The sequence below is a fragment of the Ixodes scapularis genome, unplaced genomic scaffold (genome assembly GCF_016920785.2).
Source record: "Ixodes scapularis isolate PalLabHiFi unplaced genomic scaffold, ASM1692078v2 PGA_scaffold13__105_contigs__length_92229423, whole genome shotgun sequence".
Classification (NCBI taxonomy): Eukaryota; Metazoa; Arthropoda; class Arachnida; order Ixodida; family Ixodidae; genus Ixodes; species Ixodes scapularis.
The window spans coordinates 88,765,049-88,785,167 of record NW_024609839.1 but is presented as its reverse complement, the minus strand read 5'-3'; the positions used below and the strand labels follow the sequence as shown (position 1 = coordinate 88,785,167).

The 20,119-nt window shown below is 48.4% G+C and overlaps 1 protein-coding gene across 1 annotated transcript in view; it reads left to right on the top strand.

Annotated features, from left to right (window-relative positions):
- The first annotated feature begins 3,780 nt into the window (after positions 1-3,780).
- The window catches only part of LOC115322012 (fibrinogen C domain-containing protein 1-like), a 33,594-nt gene continuing 17,255 nt past the window's right edge, over positions 3,781-20,119 (top strand). The window contains exons 1-2 of the mRNA XM_040212890.1: positions 3,781-3,922; positions 9,936-10,069. Of these exons, the coding sequence (XP_040068824.1) occupies positions 3,781-3,922; positions 9,936-10,069 (276 nt within the window). The remainder of the gene's footprint in view (positions 3,923-9,935; positions 10,070-20,119) is intronic.

The following is a 20,119-nucleotide window of genomic DNA, read 5'->3' as shown; positions in this document are numbered from 1 at the left end:
CGTGAGCCTTGTCCTCCGTGACCACACACCGCAGGCTGAGAGGAGAGCCTCTACGTTCAAACCGGTGGAGCAGCCTCCCTGTGTATGCATTAGCTCTCTGTCCTGAGTCGGAAGATCAGCGTCGCGTCGGACCTTTTCAAGCCTTGAGTCAGGCAAGGTGGACACTTTGAGTCGCCCCAGGGAGAGAAATCAGAGAAGGCCCGGACGGCTTGATGATAGCGTCGGGGATCAAAAGCCGCACCGACCGTAGGAATGAGGTCGTGAGCACAAGAGGCTATGCGGTCCACGATCTCGTTACCGCAAAGGCCCACATGGGAGAGGACCCACTTAAACGAGATGGAGAGTCCATGTGCTTCGAGATGTCGGGCTGCCCGTCTCACCTCGTTGTTAGTGGGGCATGGGCCAGGATTGTGTGTACGCTGAATGCCTTCGCGGAAGCCCGCGATGACAACGACTGGTTTCGGAGGCAAGGATTCCGTCGCAGACAGAAGTACCTCCGACGTTCGCCATCCCCAGCGCCGTCCCTCCGCCGTGAGTACCACTCACCCTCGCCACGACGTTCCGCGTCTCCAGCACCACGACCCCGCCGAAAAAGCCTCTCTCCTCTGCCTCGACAGAAAACCTAAGTGCGGCAACACCTGGAGTTGGCGTGGCCGAAGGCAACTGAAATAAAGACCTGAGAAAAGGCCAGAGCGCTCCCACTTTCTCGAGTGCACGCATCACGACCTCTTGAAATGGAGCCAAACAACCTAAACGTTGTTATCGACGGCAACAAGAAATCGGCTCTCGTGGAGACCGGAGCAGACTACTGAGTCTTGAGCGGGAGGCTCTCTCGCCGCCTTCGGAATGTAACGACGCCAAGAGATAACCCAAAGATCCGAACCGCAGGAGGGTACCTCATGACACCTGCCGCATGGTGCACTGCTCACGTCGAGGTTCATTGGCAAACCTGCACGGTGAAGTTCGTCGTCCTTTAGAACTATGCAGGAGACGTCATACTTGGCATGAACTTCCTGCGTGAATGAGGTGCCGTGATCGACCTTGGAGAGAACAGGTTGGCGCTGCGAAAGCCCGTCCTACCTCCGGAAGCATCCAAAATGACGCCAGCCGCCGTCCCAGCCGTTCAGGACCATGTAAACCTGCCGCAGCAATCGAGTGTCCTTTGTCCATCGTAACCGATGCAGTCATCGGCGGGGAACTTCTTCTGAAGGCAACGTTCAACAGCTTCTCGGAAGGGGAATAGGCGTCGCAAGGGGCATAAGAGAGCTGCAGGATGGACGTACACCCGCCGACAATATGAAGGTGAACGCCAGACTGTCGACCGCTCCATGCTCTCAGCGCCACGACGCGGCTGCCACGGCAGCCGCGTCGTGGCGCTGAGAGCACGGAGCGGTGGACAGTCCGCCGTTCACATTTATATCGTGATAAGAAAGCGAGGCGTCACGGTAGCCGCGTCATCGCGCTGATAGCACGGAGCGGTCGACGGTCCGGCGTTCACCTTCATATTGCCGGCGGGTGTACATTGGTACTCTTGACGAACGCTCGTGAGGAGGCGCAGCACCTCACGATAGGTGCCGCTGTAGGCCACGTCGAAGAACTACGGGACGCCACCGAAATCCCTGCAATCTCCGACGAGCCCTCGACATCTCAGCCGTACAGTACACCACCGCCGCAGCGTGACGTTAACCCCAAGCTGAGTGCCACGGACAGCTCAGAGACCGCCTCGCCGTATTCAACGACCGCTTTGCGACTACGTCGGAAGTGCGCCTAACTACAGTTGCGAAACATCGCACCGTTACCAATGGCGATGCGCTCCCTATGCATCGGCCGCCGTACGGGGTCGCCCCAAAGGAAAAAGAGGCCAGTCATGAACAAGTGTAACAAATGCTCAACGACCACATTATCCAGCCTTCAAGCAGCCCTTGGGCCTCTCCAGCCATACTGGTGAAAAAGAAGGGATTACCGGCGGCTCAACGTGGGGACGGAAGAAGGCGTGTATGCGCTCCCCCGCATCGACGACAAGTTGGACCGGCTGCGCCACTCCCGATACGTTTCGTTGATGGACCTAAAGAGCGGCTACCGGCAGATCGAAGTCGACGAACGGGACCAAGAGAAGACTGCCTTCGTCACGCGCGATGGACTGAGTGAGTTCAAGGTGATGCCCTCTGGACTGTGCACGGCGCCGGCAACTTCCCAGCCTGTCAAGGACCCCGCACTGGCAGGCCTCAAATGGCAGAGCTGTTTCGTTTACCTCGACGACGTCGTGGTATTCTCGGCCATTTTCGACGAACACTTGCGACGCCCTCGGGCCGTTCTTCAAGCAATGAGGAACGCCGGACTCACCCTCAAGCCGACGAAGCGCCTGTTCGCCTATGATGAATGGAAGTTCCTAGGTCACGTTGTGAGCAACGAAGGTCTTCGTCCTGACCCTGAGAAGACTCGCGCCGTAGCGACATTTCCTCCGCCCACCGAGAAGAACGCCGTCAGAAGATTTCTGGGACTTTATTCGTATTACCGGCGCCCTGTTTGAAATTTTGCCAAGCTTTCTGCGCCACTCACGCACCTCACGAAAGACACCGTGAACTTCCAATGGGGACAAGAACAACAAAAGAAATTCTACGAGCTAAAAAGGCGACTCCAGTCGCCACCGATTCTTGGCCACTTCGAACAATCAACCGATAAAGAATTTCAGACGGACGCCAGGAATACAGGACTCGGCGCGGTACTGTTCCAACGACAGGAGGGTACAGGCAAGTGATCGCCTAGGCTCGTCGGATATTGTCGAACACGGAAGGGAATTACTCGGCGAGCGAGAAGGAATGTCTTGCCGTCGTCTGAGCCATCACAAAATTCCGCAAGTACCTCTACGGAAGCCCGTTTTGTGTTGTCACAAACCACCACTCGCTCTGTTGACTCGCAAACCTGAAGCATCCCTCAAGACGTCTCGCGCGGTGGTCTTCGACTTCGAGAATTCGACGTGAGTGTGGACTGCAAGTCCTGCTGAGGCAGGGTATAACCATGGGCTCTTTAAAGACCCTTTAGGGATATTACTCTGCTGGCGCCCAATTGCTGTTGCCGGCTGGCTAAAGACCGTTTTCATGTTACCGTTTCCATTTGACGTGCTTTGGTTACGCTACAAAAAAATAAAGAGTTTAAGCCCAACTACAATAAAAAAGTACAGCCATGAAAAAAAAGTACAGCTATCGGCGCAAACCCCTTGAATTTCGGCGACTTCCATTCGGCAAATTAAGGGATTCGCTATTTTGCCCCAAATAAGCTACATCAAAAATCGCCACGGTGGTTGTCACAAAAAAGCGGTCTGAAAGCCTTGAAAACAATCGCCTTCTCAGCGCTTCCATATCTGAGGCTGCTGGGCTGTGGAACGCCTTCTGAGCATACGCTCTAGGTCTGTTGTACGACATAACAGACGCTTTGCTTGCGTCAAGGGCTCGGTGATTGCGCCTTGATCGCCCGGGTGATAGGTGCCGAAGACGTCTATAGAAAACATGTTTCTAAATCACAGCTGGCACGCACCCGGATCTCTGCCTCGCCTACCGTAGCCAACAGTAGTGCTCTGCTCAAACATTCTGTTTTGCGGAATATACGCCATTAAGCTGTATCAATCATATAGAAAATTCTTTTATTCTTTGTTATATGCGGCACGTGCTCATCTGGTTTATTGCTGTGGAATTATTATGTTATATAAGACGGGACAAAAATCATATATAGCGTTGGTTACGACTTGTGCAAACCTCTGAACCGCCGACGAAAAATCGCGACATGTTCGTAGCGGTCCTTTTCCTTCCCGTTGTAGCCGGGAACGTCTTTACGGAAAACAGCTCTAAGCGAGTTCCGGAAGTAACTGAAAGAAGCGGATATAGAAAAACCTACACGATATTTGACCCTTGCAATACGCGCAAACGTAAGACCACTTTTTCTATTGAACCACGTAGAAGGAACAGTGTTGAATCAGCAGCTCTATGGTTAATTGTAGCAACACATCGGGCGTAATGTACAATGGGCGGCACAGTTAGCTCGAACAAGAGATTGACATTTCATTTTAAAGTTTGACTTCGAAAGGTCTTTGTTAGGCACCAAATTTTACCAGTTACGCGAGATTCATCAGTGAGGACTTACCAGCGTCCGAGTAATTTTAACGACAATATTTAGCTTTTAGGAGCGAGGCAGAAGAAAAGCCGGGGATCGCTTGTTCGAGCTAACAGTGTCGCGCAATTTGCTTTTAGATATAAATTTCCCTAGACTTTTGAGATATATCGTATTCTCGCTATACTTGCTGTATATCCAATGTAATTTTGACTTTTTTCCCTCTAAATGCAAATAAGCCTGTAATATCAGCTCTTTCCGCCAAGAAGGAGTTTCTTTCAAGCGACGGCCAGATGAATACGGGAGCAAAAGACTGGCGGATCAGTGTGTGCGTCGCCGCGTTCGCGAGCGTCGATGGCTCTGTTTCCAAGGCACCTCGATTCTGGTTCTCCGCAGCGCTGGGAAAGGCCAGCCGAGCGCCTCTTTTTGCCCCGGGAGGCAAAAGTGCTGAAGGCCACCGCAGTGGGTGGCATTCAGCCTGGTGGCGCTGAATACAACAGCCATAGTGTCCGGTGGCCTAGGAACGGGAGCGGCGCGATGGCCGTGCAACGCAAAAGCATTACTCGTAACCAGGGGTGACAAATTACTTTTACTTTATAGCTAAATTACTCGACAATTTACGGTGCCTGATACGGCTATATTGCAATAAATTACATTACAAAGGAACACAGCATAAAGTTATAGATATACAATTAATATTTACTTCAAAATATGCGTTTCAAAATTTTTTTAATCTCCATATACAAAACAAAGGAATTAATACTTTCTCTCAATTTGTAGTTTTATTGAAATTATGAACGTTTGATCTACATAATCGGCTGTTTGAAGCCTGCCACTCTAGGTCCAAAACGTAGGAAAGCCGATGATGAGGTAATAGAGAGGAGTTCTGGAGGCAAGTTGTAATGGCGTTCAATATTCGGAGTCATTCCCCAAATCCACTATGATTTCCTTCTTCACTGTATCTGGCCTTCTTTGAGGGTTAAATGGATATGTTTGCCTGTTTCGTTTTTTGTTTCCTCGCGATACTAGAGAAAAAAAGTAAAATAAGGGACCAGCAGCTGTCAAGTTGTGAGGTTTCTAGAACAAACAATTGTAAAACTACGATCGTCGCAATCAAGGAAATGTCTTACTGGTGGCTGCTTTATATGGGAATTCTTATTTGCTGCGTGTATCCCTGAATTGTAGTACTCCCGTCTTGAACTGTATATACTGTTCGTCAAAGAAATTGCGCACTGTTTTTTCTTTCCGGGAAACGAACCTCGCAATAGAGGCATCGTAGCTTTCCTGGGAATGAGAACGAGCGGATGAAAATTTACCACACTGATATTATAACGTGCAAGGGGCAGAATGAGAAAAATATAAAAAATTGCAGCGGTAGGAAAAAAGGACAAGCAACGTCTTGAATATCGAGACGTCGAGAAGTTGACGTTCCCTATTTTGTTTTCCGCCACTGCGAACTCTTCTTCCATCTGCCCTAGCATCGCGCTAATATCACCATCGTAAGGTTGCCCCAATGAATTCTCGTTTCCGCTTATTATTATTTTTTTTAATGATATATATTTCCTTTTGCGTGTTTGAGTAGTTCCCTAACTCTTGCAGGCTTCTTACGAGCTAAGTAATTTTTAACCTCCAAGGGTGTTTGTAAGGTTCCCCAATGTTATCGAACTATAAACGGTAGGAGTTTGTGCGTGGGGTGAGGAGTCCCTAGCGTTACGGGTGTCCCGTCACTCGGGAACAGCCCGTGGGGTTAGGGCGACCCACCCGCCTCTTGCTAAGCTGGCTGCGGCTGGGAAGGCTCTCCACGTAATGGATTTTCTTTGGTGGGCTACCAGTAGACATTTGCGCGTTACCGCCCCCCCCCCCTCCTCCAAAGTAACTAAATAACATTACTCGTTACTCGCTAAGAGGGCAACTCAATACATTACTCGTTACCGAATGTCAAAAAAAAAAAAACGCGCTATTATAGTTTAAAAGTAGCGAGTTACTTTTCATGTTGTTTTAGCGACCAAATGCCCAACTGCTTTTCCGTCATGGTTTATTGTGTACTTTTAAGTAGTTGTTGCACCTAAGCAGCAGCTGCCTCTCAATGCTTTCATCAGCTGTGTTTCCCCGCTTCCTTGAGAACACATCTCCGGCGACGCTGAAGGGTCGTTCTACTGACGCGCTCTAAGGAACGGCAGTGTTGTGTTTCAGGAAGAGCTGGAGAATCTGGGATTCCTGTCTTTGTTTTGATATATCTGCTTGTAGGGATCGAGGTTGACAATAGGTTCTTTGCCTTCTCGGGTTGGAAACCTCCGGTTTTACATTCGGTCTGTACACGATTGAAGGCTCCTTCAACGAACCTTATTGCGTTCGCTGGGTGAAGGACATTCTCAGCAGTTCTTAGACTGACGTGTTAAGCGATAAACGTTGCTATTGTGTCATCTAGTCGTTTTTCGGGCTCCTCATCTGCTTTTGATGCAGCAGACGCACACACAGGTCAGAATTAAAATGAAGCTTCTTAAACTGTGTTGTACACGTTGCTGCTACCAAGTAACGAAATACCGATACCCGTCACTTGGCCTTAAAAGGAACAAAATAACTTGTTTCCTTTCTAAAAAGGCAACTAAATAGATTACTCGTTACCGAAAAAGTAAAAGGCAAACGTAACACGTTACTAGTAACGCACAACGTACTTGTCTGGCGACTAGTGCTACCACTCAATGTTTTTTTTTATGTGGCAAGAACAGTTTGCCGCTTTCCGTTGTCAAGCGTTAGACCGCTTCCGTAGAAGTGTCTCGGCGCTGTGCCTCGTTTGTCCGCATTTGTTCCGCTCTCCGATGCTCGGAGTGGCAGATGTGATTTGTTTTGTTTGAGTGCCACACTTCCCTGTGTTTGCTATGCCCGACACCATCTCGTTTCTGGGCTCGGGCTCCGGATTGACCCTTACGGGAAAACGGGGAAGAGGGAAAGGCGGAAGACTATAAGAGCACAAGAGAGAAAGAGGGCATCTTCGGGTCGGTAACGTCAGAGAGATACAAGCCACTTTATGACAACGACCAAGTCCCTTGCTCGGGTTGTCGAGGCCTAGGTGTGTTCGTTTCGCCAACTTTAATTCATTTCTGAATGTCTACTATTAAATGTATGACGTTTAAGACTAGAAATTGTCCCGTCTAATTCACTTACTGACGCCAAGGTCCAGCGCAAGACCGTTCCTCCTTACCACCAAGAAGGAGGAACATCCAAAATACTATCTAGAACCTTACTGTGTCAATGAGTCCCACACTCTCTTGAATACAAGGTTAGGAGCTAGGCGAGCTGATCGTGATTCGATGAAATAACTACGAGTTCCGAAAAATGCAATACGTCTACAGAGCTCCGAAATGCAAAATTAGAGCGCAGCTCTTGAGGAGAAGGGGGGGAGGGTATACCTCTCCTCCTCCGTACTCTCCCGTCCTCCTCCTCCGTAACCTTCCCTCCTCCTCCTCCGTAACCTTCCCTCCTCCTCCCACAGTTTCTCCACTAGATTTAGCGGGAAATTGACGTCACGTAAACTCAAAACCAATTCAATTTTCCGCTAAATGCAGCGGGGAAAATGACGTCACATGACTTCGTGTCACGTCACCCATGAACAAATTCAAGTTCTCCGCTAGATTTAGCGGGAAAATTGACGTCACGTGACCTGAAAACCAATTCAATTTCCCGCTCAATTCAGGAGGGCGGCTACGCCGTCGCCGACGGCGACGCCGACGCTGACGGCGGCGCCGCGAAAAGCGGAAATGAAGGCCTCTAAAACATTTTGACCAACAAAACTGTAAAGTGATGTCACTTGACATAAAGGGCATATATATTTTTTCCTGAAGCAACCGGAGTTTCTTTAGAGGGCAAGATGATGTATGGAGGCTAACCTGATAGTTTTTTTCGTCTAGCTCGGGCACATATTGGAAGTTTTAGGGCGCAGCTCTTAAGAAAGAAACACATGGGCGACAAAAACGGGCGCCACAGTTTCCATCGCAACTTGCGCAGACGCTGTGACGTGGCGGTTTGGCATAGGTCCACGTCACAGCGTCCTTTACTGTTTTTATTGGAATCACCGTGCGGGCGCCTGTTTTTGTCGCTCATGTGCTTACTCCTTTAGGTAGCCTTGAGCGGTATCAGCGTCGACGTAACCGGGCGCGTTGCATTATGGGACGGTTTCCTCACTACATTTAGCGGGGAAATTTTTCCGCTAAATTTAGTGGGCAAATTGACGTCGAGTGGCCTCAACACCAAATCAGTTTTCTCGCTAAATTTATCGGGGAAAATGACGTCACGACTTCGTGTCGCGTCACCCATGAACAAATTCAGAGGCAGGAGGAAAGGAAGAAGAGGAGAGGAGGGTACAGAGGAGGAGGAGGGGCATAAGCTCCCCTCCTCCTCACTTCTTTCATATTCTTTTTAGCTAGCAGAACTGTATCTTAAATAAAAAGCTCTCAAATTTGAAGGTAAAAGTGCATAGGAGTGTGTCGGATCGCTAATTTCCCCTTTGTGGTAACTTGTCAGAAATGTCTTGAGTCAGACTGGAAAATTATGCAATTCCTTCAATCCATGCCGGTGCTAGGATGTAGTCTTTGTCAAATTATTTGCAGATGGCATTTTGGTCTGTTCAATTTAGTGAGGGTTTGATACTTAAAATTAATGTGTCTAAATTTATTTTCGAATGCGCAGCGATCGGGATGAAAGCTGCCTAATAATGAACGGCTGCCTTGGCGATGAAGCGATCACACCGAATCTGGGACAACATACCAACTTTGTGAAAAGCAGTCGCAGAGCCGCGGCGACAGTGCGACTGCGATTTTAATCGCACATCTACTGGAAATCGCACCGATTTCAGGCCAGAATCGCAGCATGTGAAACAACCTTAAGCCTTAATCTAGGAAGGGGCCCGTCATCGTCGCGGCAGTCATAACCTAACCCGCAGCCAGTTGGCCACCCGCTTTGCTCGAACGCTTCAATGAATCAATGTGTACCACGTTAAAAGGTCATTGAAGGCCCTTTAGGCAAAAGAGAAGCCCCCCCAAAAAATCTACGGGGTTGTTTTCAGCGCAATATTAAACTACGCATCGCTGAACCCTCATTCTCTTCCAAAAGGGAGTGCTAGAGGTTCGAACCACAGGCTAAAGTTTCAGCGCGAACCGATATTTTATTCAAACATAATGCGGAGCTCAAGTTCGTCTGCTTCTTTTGAATGGGTTGTGCTGACATCAGGAAGCCGAGCTCTGATTGGCTCTGATTGAAGGATAGTGGGTAGACCTCAAGGCGGCTGGCCACTATCCTTCAATCAGAGCCAATCAAAGGTCAGCGTCTTCCTGACGTCACCACAACGCCTGCAGAAGAAGCAGACGAACTTGAGCTCAGCGTAAGCGATTTCCTGAAACTTTCAATGGAAAAATGGGGCCCATTTTCGGCCTTTTTCAGTTTCCGGCGCCCATAGAGCTCCATGTATTCGAAAGCTCCGTCGGCCGCAGTTTTCCCGTTGAACTTTTAAGAAAATCACTTATACCTTTTGAATAGGATATTGGTTCGGGCTGAACTTTGTCATCTCGTGCGGACCTCTAGCGCTACCGTTGGGCGGCGAATGAGCGTTCGGGGATGTGTAGTTTACTTTTGCGGTGAAAAAAAAAAACAACCCTTCAAATTATTTTGGAGGGGATACCCTGAACTTCTGTGCCTCTTCCCTTCCATCTGTGACAGATTGTGACATTAGTAATCACTGTGTCGCATCGCTGACCGCAGTCCCGGTGGGTTGTGGCACAGTCCCTAGTTTGGCAACATTGACAAGGAACGTTTACTTTACGGTGTATTTTTTGCAGCTGGCGGCCGAGCAGTCAGTTGTTCCCAGTTACTAATGAAGGGAAACTACGAGAGCGGGCAATATGTTATCAATCCTGGCAATGAAAACATCACAGTGTATTGTGACATGAAGACCGATGGCGGCGGATGGACTGTAAGTGTCACCACTTACTTGAGGTATACGTATTCACAGAGAAGAGAAAGCGCGACTTTGCTTTTTATTTTGACGAAAAGGAAAAAGGTAATTAAGAGAGGCCGACCAACAATTTCGTAATCGCAAGCGTTTCTTTTTGTTGTTGTTTAGCTTAGCAAAAGTAAAACAAAACACGTTGCTTCACACTAGAATAGTACGTTGCTTTTACCGTGCAGTTGGAAACCAAAAAACAAAAAAAACACAGTATTTTGCAACCCGCTGCCGCAATAGCGACTATGGGAACCATATCACGAGGTATACGTTGCAGCGAATGAGCAGATTCTTTAATTATCTGCTCTGTTTAATAAATCCTGTTGTCTGTTTTTTTTCCTTGTCTGAACGCTGTCCTAATTTACCTTAGGAATATGTTAGATACAGTAAGCCATCCAGTATATCGGATGTCATTACTTCGAAGACTCCAATAATCTTGGTACGAATCGATGAGTTCAGGACGTAGGCACGATAACCTCTGCTCGTAATGAGCTGGATCATTCGGACACAAGCTGCGGTAATACGCTCTCGTAATCTCTCCAGCCCCTTGGAAAGACACACACCACGCTTAGTAACCGGAAATGAATATGACAACAGGAAGCTGTTACCTTGTTGTTGTTTACCTTGAAAATGGGTGCCTAGATGATTTTTTCCCCACCGAAATAGACATCTGATAATGATATGGTAAAGTTATATATATATATCGTATATATTTTGAATATCTGTTATATTGGCCAATCCACTTGTGATAAATTTGACCTATACGGTAGCACACTTTGAAGCTTCTGGGAAGAATCGTCTTTAAGCAAAACATTTTTAAGATTTATTTCAGCCGAATAAATTCAGGGCTGTTATATTCCACGGGAGATTTCTACAAAAGTTAAAAATATTTTACTAGATTATTGACGGTATGTGGCGAATATAAAGTATTTATTAATACTGAATAGAACTCTAGAAAGTATCTTCTTTTTATAGAGTACATGTGCTCGCACTTATAAAATACTTTCATAGGTATTTTATAAAGGACATGTACTTCCTGAAGGAAATATATGTCTAAATTGATTAGCCTTGAGTGTGTACCTTTTAAAGAGTTAACCACACTAGAATACATTTAGAACTTTGATCTCAACCAGGTTGGCAGATGTTTCTAGCCTTAGCTTCTAGCCTTATGTGTTTATTGTTCGTAAAATCAAGAAATAAAGAAACAAGCGTTGCATCCGCGATGCCAAATCGCGGTAATATATTGGCGAATTCGCGTGGTTCTTTCTGCGCGCTCTCGAGCGCTCTTTCCAGAGCGCCCGAGATCATGTTGGTGGAAAGAGGGTGCGATGGCCTGATCGGCTGGTTCTTTCCGAGGGCGCCCCTCCCTCTCAGAGCGCTCCCTAGCACTACGTCTCTAGCCGTCGGAGTGCGGAGCGACGCAGCCGTCACGTGGTGCTGGGACGGGGATCACGTGGTTTTGTTCACGATGGCCGGCAGTGGTCTGTGGTGGTGCGCGGGGTCCAGCATAACGGCGACTCATATTTGGTTGTACAAAGTGCTTGCGCATTCGACGGTGCGAGGATATGGGGGATGAGGGGGCCGATCAGGTACCTTTTGCGTCCGGGGACCGGTGGTCAAAGGGGGAATCCTCTGCCCATTCCACGGCGCGGCCTACGGCTACCAGAGAGAACGGTCGCCGCGCCGGGTTCATCCAACGCCATGCCAACAACAATGATCCCGGTATCCAACAGCGTTTATCGAGTACGAATGGGTCCCCAACAAGGCACTGTGGTCAAGCGAGCCGCGGACACAGTGTGCCCGCAGCATCCGCCGACCTGAGACCCAAAGGGGTCATTAAGAGCGGAGTCATCACCGGTGGGCCGAGCTCACGCCGCTAACCGTCGTCGCAGGTGTTCGGGGCCAGGACTCTCGGCAGACGGACGTCCACTAGATAGAGGGGACGCCGACTGTCAGAGCCAGGGGGAACGCTAGCGTGGAGTCACCGCCGGTCGAACGAGCTCGTACGCCGCGACTCGACCCGTCGCCCGGAGCCCAATCCAAGAACCCTCGACCACACGGCCGTCCACTCGGAGGGCAGGCCCGACTCTCCCTCACGATCTTTCTCGTCTCCGAAAATTGGAGACGCGCGGAGGAGTGCGAGAGAGTAGGCCAGCATGGGTGACATACTCTCCCCGACCCAATACGGAGCGACCGGGCTCGAAGTCGTCTCGGCTTCGCCCGGAACGTCCGCGGCTTACGCCTTGTCGGGGGATGGAAGCCAGTGGCTCCCACAAGAATGACTGCAGAACTCTGTTTCTTGTCATAAAATCCCGGAATTCGCTTGATCAAAATCGTGGGCCATTTTCTGTCACAATTTTTTCTGGCAGTTCATATCTTGCAAAAAGAGTTAGAAACACTTTTAAGGTGGCTGCCGAAGTCTTCGAGGTCATGTTTACGACCTCGAGCCATTTCTAGTATACATCAATGATCCGCGAGAAATTCCTTCCTTGAAAGGTTACGGCGAAGTCTGCATGCAGGGGTAGCCATTTTTTTGGGGCATTCCCACCGGTGTATGGGAACTTTGGGTGCCTCGTTGCTCTCTTCCTTTTATTGTCGACAACTTGGGACCATCGTTTCGATGTCATTATCCAAAAGCGGCCACTACACGTAGTGTCGTGCAAGTTCCTACATCTCTGCCACCCCCATGACCTCGAAGGAAGTCGCTCTAAAGCGTGTTTTCGGAACCTGGATGTTATGATGACGCGTGCTTCCCACATTAAGCAGTCGAGCTCCACGGTGAGTTTCGTCCTCTGACGTTATTGAGGCTTGAGGCCATCGGAATTTACTTGTTCCGGCCATCCTTCCATGGTGAGTCTTAAAACGGTGTCCTTTCGTGTCTCTCTGCTGATCTGATCATGTGTCAGTGGGAGTACTTGAAACGTTTCAAAATAGAGACATTTTATTTGGTCCATTTCTGTAGTTTCTGATTCTGCTGCGCCGTTGTCAATCATTGGGAGCCTTGACAGCATGTCTGCAACGACTTTCCAATCGGTCGACAGATACTTTATGTCGAACTTATGCCCTAACAAGATGATCGCCCATCACATTATTCTTGCTGCTACCGTGCCTGGGATTCCCTTACTGGGATTGAAAATCGATAACTCTGATTTGTGGTCCGTCCACAGCGTGAAGTGGCGTCCAAACAAAAACCGGTGAAATTTCTTTTCGCCTTCAACTAGGCTCAACGCTTCTTTTTCAATCTCTGAGTAGTTTCGTTCACATTTGTAAAGCGTTCATGACATGAAGGCGATCGGCCTCCGTTGCGTGTTGGCAGTACGTGTTGAAGTACTGCACCAATGCCATGGCTCGATGCGTCACAGTGCAGTTCCGGAGGAAGTGCTGGGTCATAGTGCACTAGCAGACTCTGCTATGTGAATTTCTTCTTCGTTTCGTTGAGGCTCTCTGGCATGATCTCGACCACTCCCACCTTTTACCTTTTCGCAGCAGTTCATGTAGCGGATGTAGGATGTCGGCCGTGTTGCTGGTGAAATGTCGGTAGTAGTTCAGCAGTTCCAGAAATTCTCGGAATTTTTTTAAATCTTTCGGCATATTCGCTTGTAGCATCGCCTCCGCCTTTTTAAGATTTGGGTGGATTCCTTGCTTGTCTACGACATGTCCTAGGTACTGGACGGAGTCCTGCATGAAGAAGCGTTTTGCCTTTCCCAAGTGAAGGCCTCTTTTTCGTTTTGGTTTTGCAGTACGATCTTTAGGTTCCGCAGGTGATGTTGATCGTTTTTGCCAGTTACCACTTTGTCATCCTGAAATGCACCTGTGAACGGCAAGTTCCCAATGAGTTCTTCGATTACTCGTTGTGTGTTGATCACAGTGAGATTTTATGATTCTTCCGCTAAGGGGATGGGGAAGTAGGCCTGTTTGCAATCCAGCTTGGAGAACGTCTCCCCATGGGCAATCTTCACAAAGAGAGATTCAGTTTTCGGTAGTGGGTACCTGCAGGGGTGGAACGGCTGCGCCATTTTGCGCCAGACGTATTTGTCTGCGCCATCCTGCCCCATGTTGCGGAGACTGCGCCACAGCCAATACCTTGCGTCATTATGCATCAAATCTCAAAACGTGCGCCAAAAAAATTTTATTTTGCCTTGGTTTCGGTTTGCATCGACTCGATTGGCAACAATGAGCGCGTTTAGCTTGGTCGACATTGCAATCCTTTCTTCTGTTTCTTCTCCCTGTGTATCCCGAGTCGGAAGCGCGCGAAAAAACTCGGGGGTCGGATTTTAAGCGCTACACCAGCTGCGACTTGATTGTTCTTCTTCAACCATGAGTGGTTAAGCAAGTCGGCCAGGTGAGGTCGAGTCGCTAAGCGTCAGATTGCCTGAGGCTCTGCTGCCCGGGATCCGGACGTCACCCAGTTGGAAACAAATGAGCAAGAGATTCCTTTTAGTACTTCGTCGTTAGAAGTTGAAACCGCATTTTCGCAAGATAAATCGTGATTTGATAGAACTGAAACGCGGTCCGATCCGAAACCTTGCCGGCCAGCAGCTCTCACGCGAGCGGTAAATAGCTCCGTTAAATGTAGTACACTGCTTCGATATTGAGTTGCACAATAGAATAAACTCGAAATTTGTTGCCCTGTTCCTCCGCGCAACTGCACGCCCGTTGCTTACGCACGTCAGGTGGAGTAAAGGTTCGTCCCTTGGTTGTTCAGATGATGACTGCCCAGCGGTGTCTTGCGAGGCCAGTCGTTTGATGAGTTTTGTTCGGTGGGTGATCAGAAGAGTGCGACAGATGCCAGAGGACTTCGTCTAAACCGTTAATTTAGACGTTACGAGCTATTGTATACAGTCTATACAAAGCAAAGCAAAATCGCCATCCTCCAAATGAGTCCAAGTCCAAGCCAGAAAGGGGCTTCTCTCTCCCCCGTCACGGACTTTTGAAGACGCTGACCCCCTCACTCTCGGGCGAGTATCAACCAATCATTTCAAAGCTTTGCTGGAGCCACGTGATATCCACCGTCCAATAGTTGGCAAGGGCGTCAATACACATTCGTTAACTTGCCAACGGACTACAGCCGACAGCTCCGTAACTTCGTCCGTGCATCCCGTTGCAGACATAGCGGTGCCTCTCCGGAACCCCCAGGTTGAAACCCAAGAAGCCCCGTAGAATGCGCAAGCCTCCAGATTCAAAATAAAAAACAACATCTCTTCCCGAGGGGTCATCCCGATGGGGGAGACACAGGAAGACGCTCTCCAGGGGGGCCGCGACGGCAGAAAGGCCCACGCGGTCTCCCGTTAGAAAAATAAAACTACACAAAACGACCGGGGAGGGAGCATCATACACGCCGCCGGACAAGACGACCGTCGCCCGGCCGATCGAGAAACCAGCCGTCTTTCCCAGAACCCTTACAGGTGGTTCGCACATATAATTACTATGTCGAGCATGTGTGGGTTGTGCGATAAGCAGTGCTGGTTTGCATTTTGAGCAGCTGAAAGGCACTTAGAAAATATCAATGACATTATCTTCAGAAACCTGTGGTATACTTACTTTTTGGTTCTCATTAAGGCACGAAAAGTTTCAAGTTCTCACATCGGTTACACTGCTATCCCATCTACCTAGGTTCCTAACCACTCATGTTCATATGTGCTGCTAAGCACAATTGAAATTGCTCCCGTGCTCGTCTAAGGCACAAAGTGAAGTGCAATGAAAACTGACCTGAGCTGCTCGTAGCCTGTTCCAGGATGTAGTTTTAGCTGCTCCCAACCTGCTCCAAAACAGCGGTTTCAGCTGCTCCCGTGGCTGCTCCCAAGTACATATCATGAGTTCCACCCCTAGTACCTATCTGGCTTTGAGGCTGGATTGAGTGTAACCTTGTAATTCACGCATATGCGCACTTGTCCATTTGGCTTCATCACTGGAACGATTGGAGTCGCCCACTCACCCCTCATCACAGGAGTAATTGTGTGCTTTTTCTCAATACGATCCATCTCCTCTTCGATATTTTGTCGGAGGGCGTATGGAACTGATCTTGGTTTTAGAAACCTTGGTTGAGAACCTTTATTCACGCAGAGTTTTACGGCGTAGTTTTCCAGTTCTCGCGGACCTTCAAAGATAAAATCGTGTTTCTTTAGCACACTTGTGAGAGTTAACGGTTTCTGCTCGCACGTTGTGTATTTCCTTCCAGTTCACTTGAAAGTCCTGAAGCCATGCCCTTCCCAGTATGGTAGGTCCCCCAATCTATACCACTTGAATTTCACGACTCTTGACTTGCTCGTTATACCGCATCTTCAATTGAATCATTCCCTGTGGAACGATGGGCTTGCCGGTGTAATGCTTCAGTGTTATTCGCAAAGGTTTCAATTGGATGTCCGGAAGAATTTTTCAAAACGTCTCCGGGTTGATCACAGTCACGGGTGGGCCTCTGTTGATATCCATCTGAAGAGGATTGTTGCAAATCTCTACAGTTACTGTAATGGGCATGGGGTAGCTTTAGTCGATGAAATAAGATTGATTTTCTTCTCCAGATTTCTGTGTGGTGACATGGTTGGTGAAGTTTTGTTTATCCTTTCTCTTTGAGCCTTGTTCATATCGTTTCCTGCCGCAGCAAGCCACTTGGAAGTGTTCTGTTCTTTCGCACAATTTACAAGTATTTTTCATTGCAAAGGAGTTTTCAAGGTCGGGATTCTTTTTTTTTTTTTCCAGAGGTGACATAGGGTTGCCTTTATCGGAAGTTAAGTTTTGTATTTCCGTCCTTATGCCAGGCGATTGACATCTTGCAGAGTCTCAGTCTCGCTCCTTATTTCCTTTGCATCTTTAATGGCTACCTACATCGATGTGCCAAGATCCACCGCTGTATTGAATTCAGCGTCGGTTCAGCCAGCAGCTTTTCGAGAAGGATTCCGTCCTTAATGCCGTCAATAGGCTTGTCTCGAAGTCGGTCGTTGAGGAAATACCGAAGTTGCATTGCAGTGAAAGCTGTTTGAGCGCGGCTACGTAGCCTGCGATGGTTTCGGATTCTGGCTACTGTGATGGAATTTGTAGCGTTCAAACGCTTCATTGGTGTGTTTCTGCACTAGTTGAAGGATCTGCACGTCCGTCTTGGTGCTTTGCTTGGCAGGTGCCGCCAAGTTCCGTATTGGTCAGCACATTTCTCGTCCGACGATAGTGAGAAGAACATCGGCTCGCTTTCACTCCGGAATGTCGTTCGCAGCGAACACTTCTATATTTTCGTTGTAGGAAGACCATAATTTCGAGTTCTGATCAAACTCTTCAATTTTCCTGATGCGAGGTATTCTTTAGGTTTGAAATGGGGCGTCACACAAGTTACCGCTCTCTCCTTTGTTCCGACGTCGCTCAGTTGTTTGTGTATATTTTTGTTCCGTAATTCCTATCCTCGTCTCAATTGTGATGCACCGGTTAACTTGGGATTATGCAGGGATTTGTTTATTTAACTGTTTAGATTACAATCGATTGGTGTTATGAGAAACTTCTTTTCTGGTCTGCGACCGACCCCAGTCTGTATCCAGGCGTCCCGTGGTTCTCCGTGGCTCGCCGCCCGGCTTTCCCGTCCCGCTGCCTCAGGTTGCATCCGCCGTTGTTTGGGCTCCGTAGGTTGTGCTCGTGTGGTACACGGAAATTACGCACGTAATCCACGGCAGGAACCATTTGTTTATTTAACCAAATAATAAGTTAATTAATATTTCGCTTTATTGGCAAACTTGTCGTGACCGTCAGCCCCTGTTCTTTCTTTTTTTTTTTTAAGATATGCTCAGCCAATTATGTCATGTAACCATTTTTAATTTTTGCGAAAAAAAGAGAAGTTTTATTGACTCGATACAGTCCGAAGTGCTTTCTGCGGAATGCGCAAAGTTGGCACTTTAGGCGCACCCCCTCCCCAAAAGAACTGTTGCTACTACGGGTTTCAAAATATTTGCCGATAAAATACGCATAAGGAGCATTGATCTAAACTATTTACCACAGAATAACAGCGTCGTTATTCTGCAACGAAAAGTGGAAAACACGGCACATTGCGCACCAATGCTATATTTTGATGATTTTGTCACATCTATAAACGCTAGAGCTTTTCGACCTTTCCAGAGTGTTTCCTTGCATTCTGATGATTTTTGTCACATCTATAAACGCAACGACTTTCCGACCTTGCCAGCGTGTTTCACTCTAGTTGGGAAATATTCGCGTTAAAGTTTGTTCTGGTTAGCGGAACAAATTTACGAGAAGCGCTCAAACGGGGCCATTTTGCTAACTGCGATATTTTTTGAAAATCAATTAAAAATAGATTATCTTCAAATTTTTTTAACCCTTCTATTTTAAACTACCGGGTGATTCAAGGAGACGGCAGGCTGTTTAAATCGATTGGAAAATTCGGTTTCCTAACCTATCGCGCTACGACTTTGTGCAGCGTTGCCCACAGATGGTGCATTTTTTCTTGTAAAATTTGCAAAGAGCGAACTTACCTGAGGAAAAAGTAAAGAAAGAAAAAGGCTTAGCTCCTATGGAAACGCAGCAACGCCACCGGTCTTCAAACAACACGGCGCCGTTTCGCACTAGGCACAAGAGATGGCGCAACGAACGCCGCCAACGAGCGAGCATGCGGCGCCGAGGGCCAGCGTCTTTAGCAGACAATCTTTTCGACTCAAAAGCGGAGCGCGTTCCGCGGGCGGCGACAGTCGCAGAAACAAAAACAGGCGCGGTAACAACAAGGAACTGCAGTTCCTTGTCTGCTAAATACGCCGGCTCTCGGCGTCGTCTGCTCGTTCGTTGGCGGCAGTTGGCGTCGCGACCACTTGCGCCATCTCTTGTCTCCCGTGCAAAACGGCGCCGTGTTGTTTGCAGACCGGTGGCGTCGCTGCGTTTCCATAGGAGCGAAGCCTTTTTCTTTCTTTACTTTTTCCTCAGGTAAGTTCGCTCTTTGCAAAATTTTACAAAACAAATGCACCATCTGTGGGCAACGCTGCACCAAGTCGTAGCGCGATAGGTTAAGAAACCAAATTTTCCGGTCGATTTAAAGACACATTTTCGAAAACCGGAGACGACGGACAAAGAAGGGGACAACACACAAAACGTCTCAATTGAGACGTCTTGTTTGTTGTCCCCTTCTTCGTCCGTCGTCTCCGGTTTTCGAAAATGTGTAACATCAACCAGCTCGCCTGCCTACTTACTTTATCTTCGATTTAAATAGCCTGCCGTCTCCTTTAATCACCCGGTATATGGTACGTACAGTAGGCAGCAAACGTTTGCTGGGCGCGGGAGCGCCAGCCGAAATGACTGGTTGCGCCCCCTGACGGCGCACGGCCGCTCTCGAGATTCACGCTTCGAGAATGCACTTCCATTCGTGCTCGCAGTCATGTCTTTTTTATCCACTTCCGTCCGACGTTCACAAGATAACCGGGGCCGGCGCAAGGTGCCGCTTTACCAGCCGTCACGTGGCGCGTATGCCTCAGCCACCATGGTGGGTGACGGAGCTCGCATGCTACGGATAATATTTCGCGGCACCTTGCGCCAGTCTCTGTTATATCGTAGGCGTCGAATGGCAGCGAGCTGCAAAAATAAGACTGCAAACACGGAAGGAAGCGCATGCGCAAAGCGTGAGTCATGAGAGCGGCAACGAGCCTTGAGAAGACGCAGCCAGATTTTTCGGTTGACGCTCCCGTGGCCCGCAAACGTTTGCTGCCGTGTGTATTACAGAAATCTGCAAATATGTCTCGAACTATTTTTGGGTCTTTGATGTTATAAAGCGAGAAATCAGGTCTAATTGAGACTATCGCAGCATTTTAAAACACATTGTTGAAAAGTTGAATATTTTTACAGGACGTCAAAACGATCGGAGATGGTCAGAAAAAGATTCACAGACGACAAAGGAGGCGGACTGCGGTTTTGTAGCTAGAATTATTGTTTTTGTACGTAGGTCGTAAAAATGCCCACGGGCAGGAGCGATTGGATTAAGAGGCGCAGTCACGTCGCATGATTCGAGGCGCATGCTTTCAAATGCCGGCGTGTAGCGTGCAACTA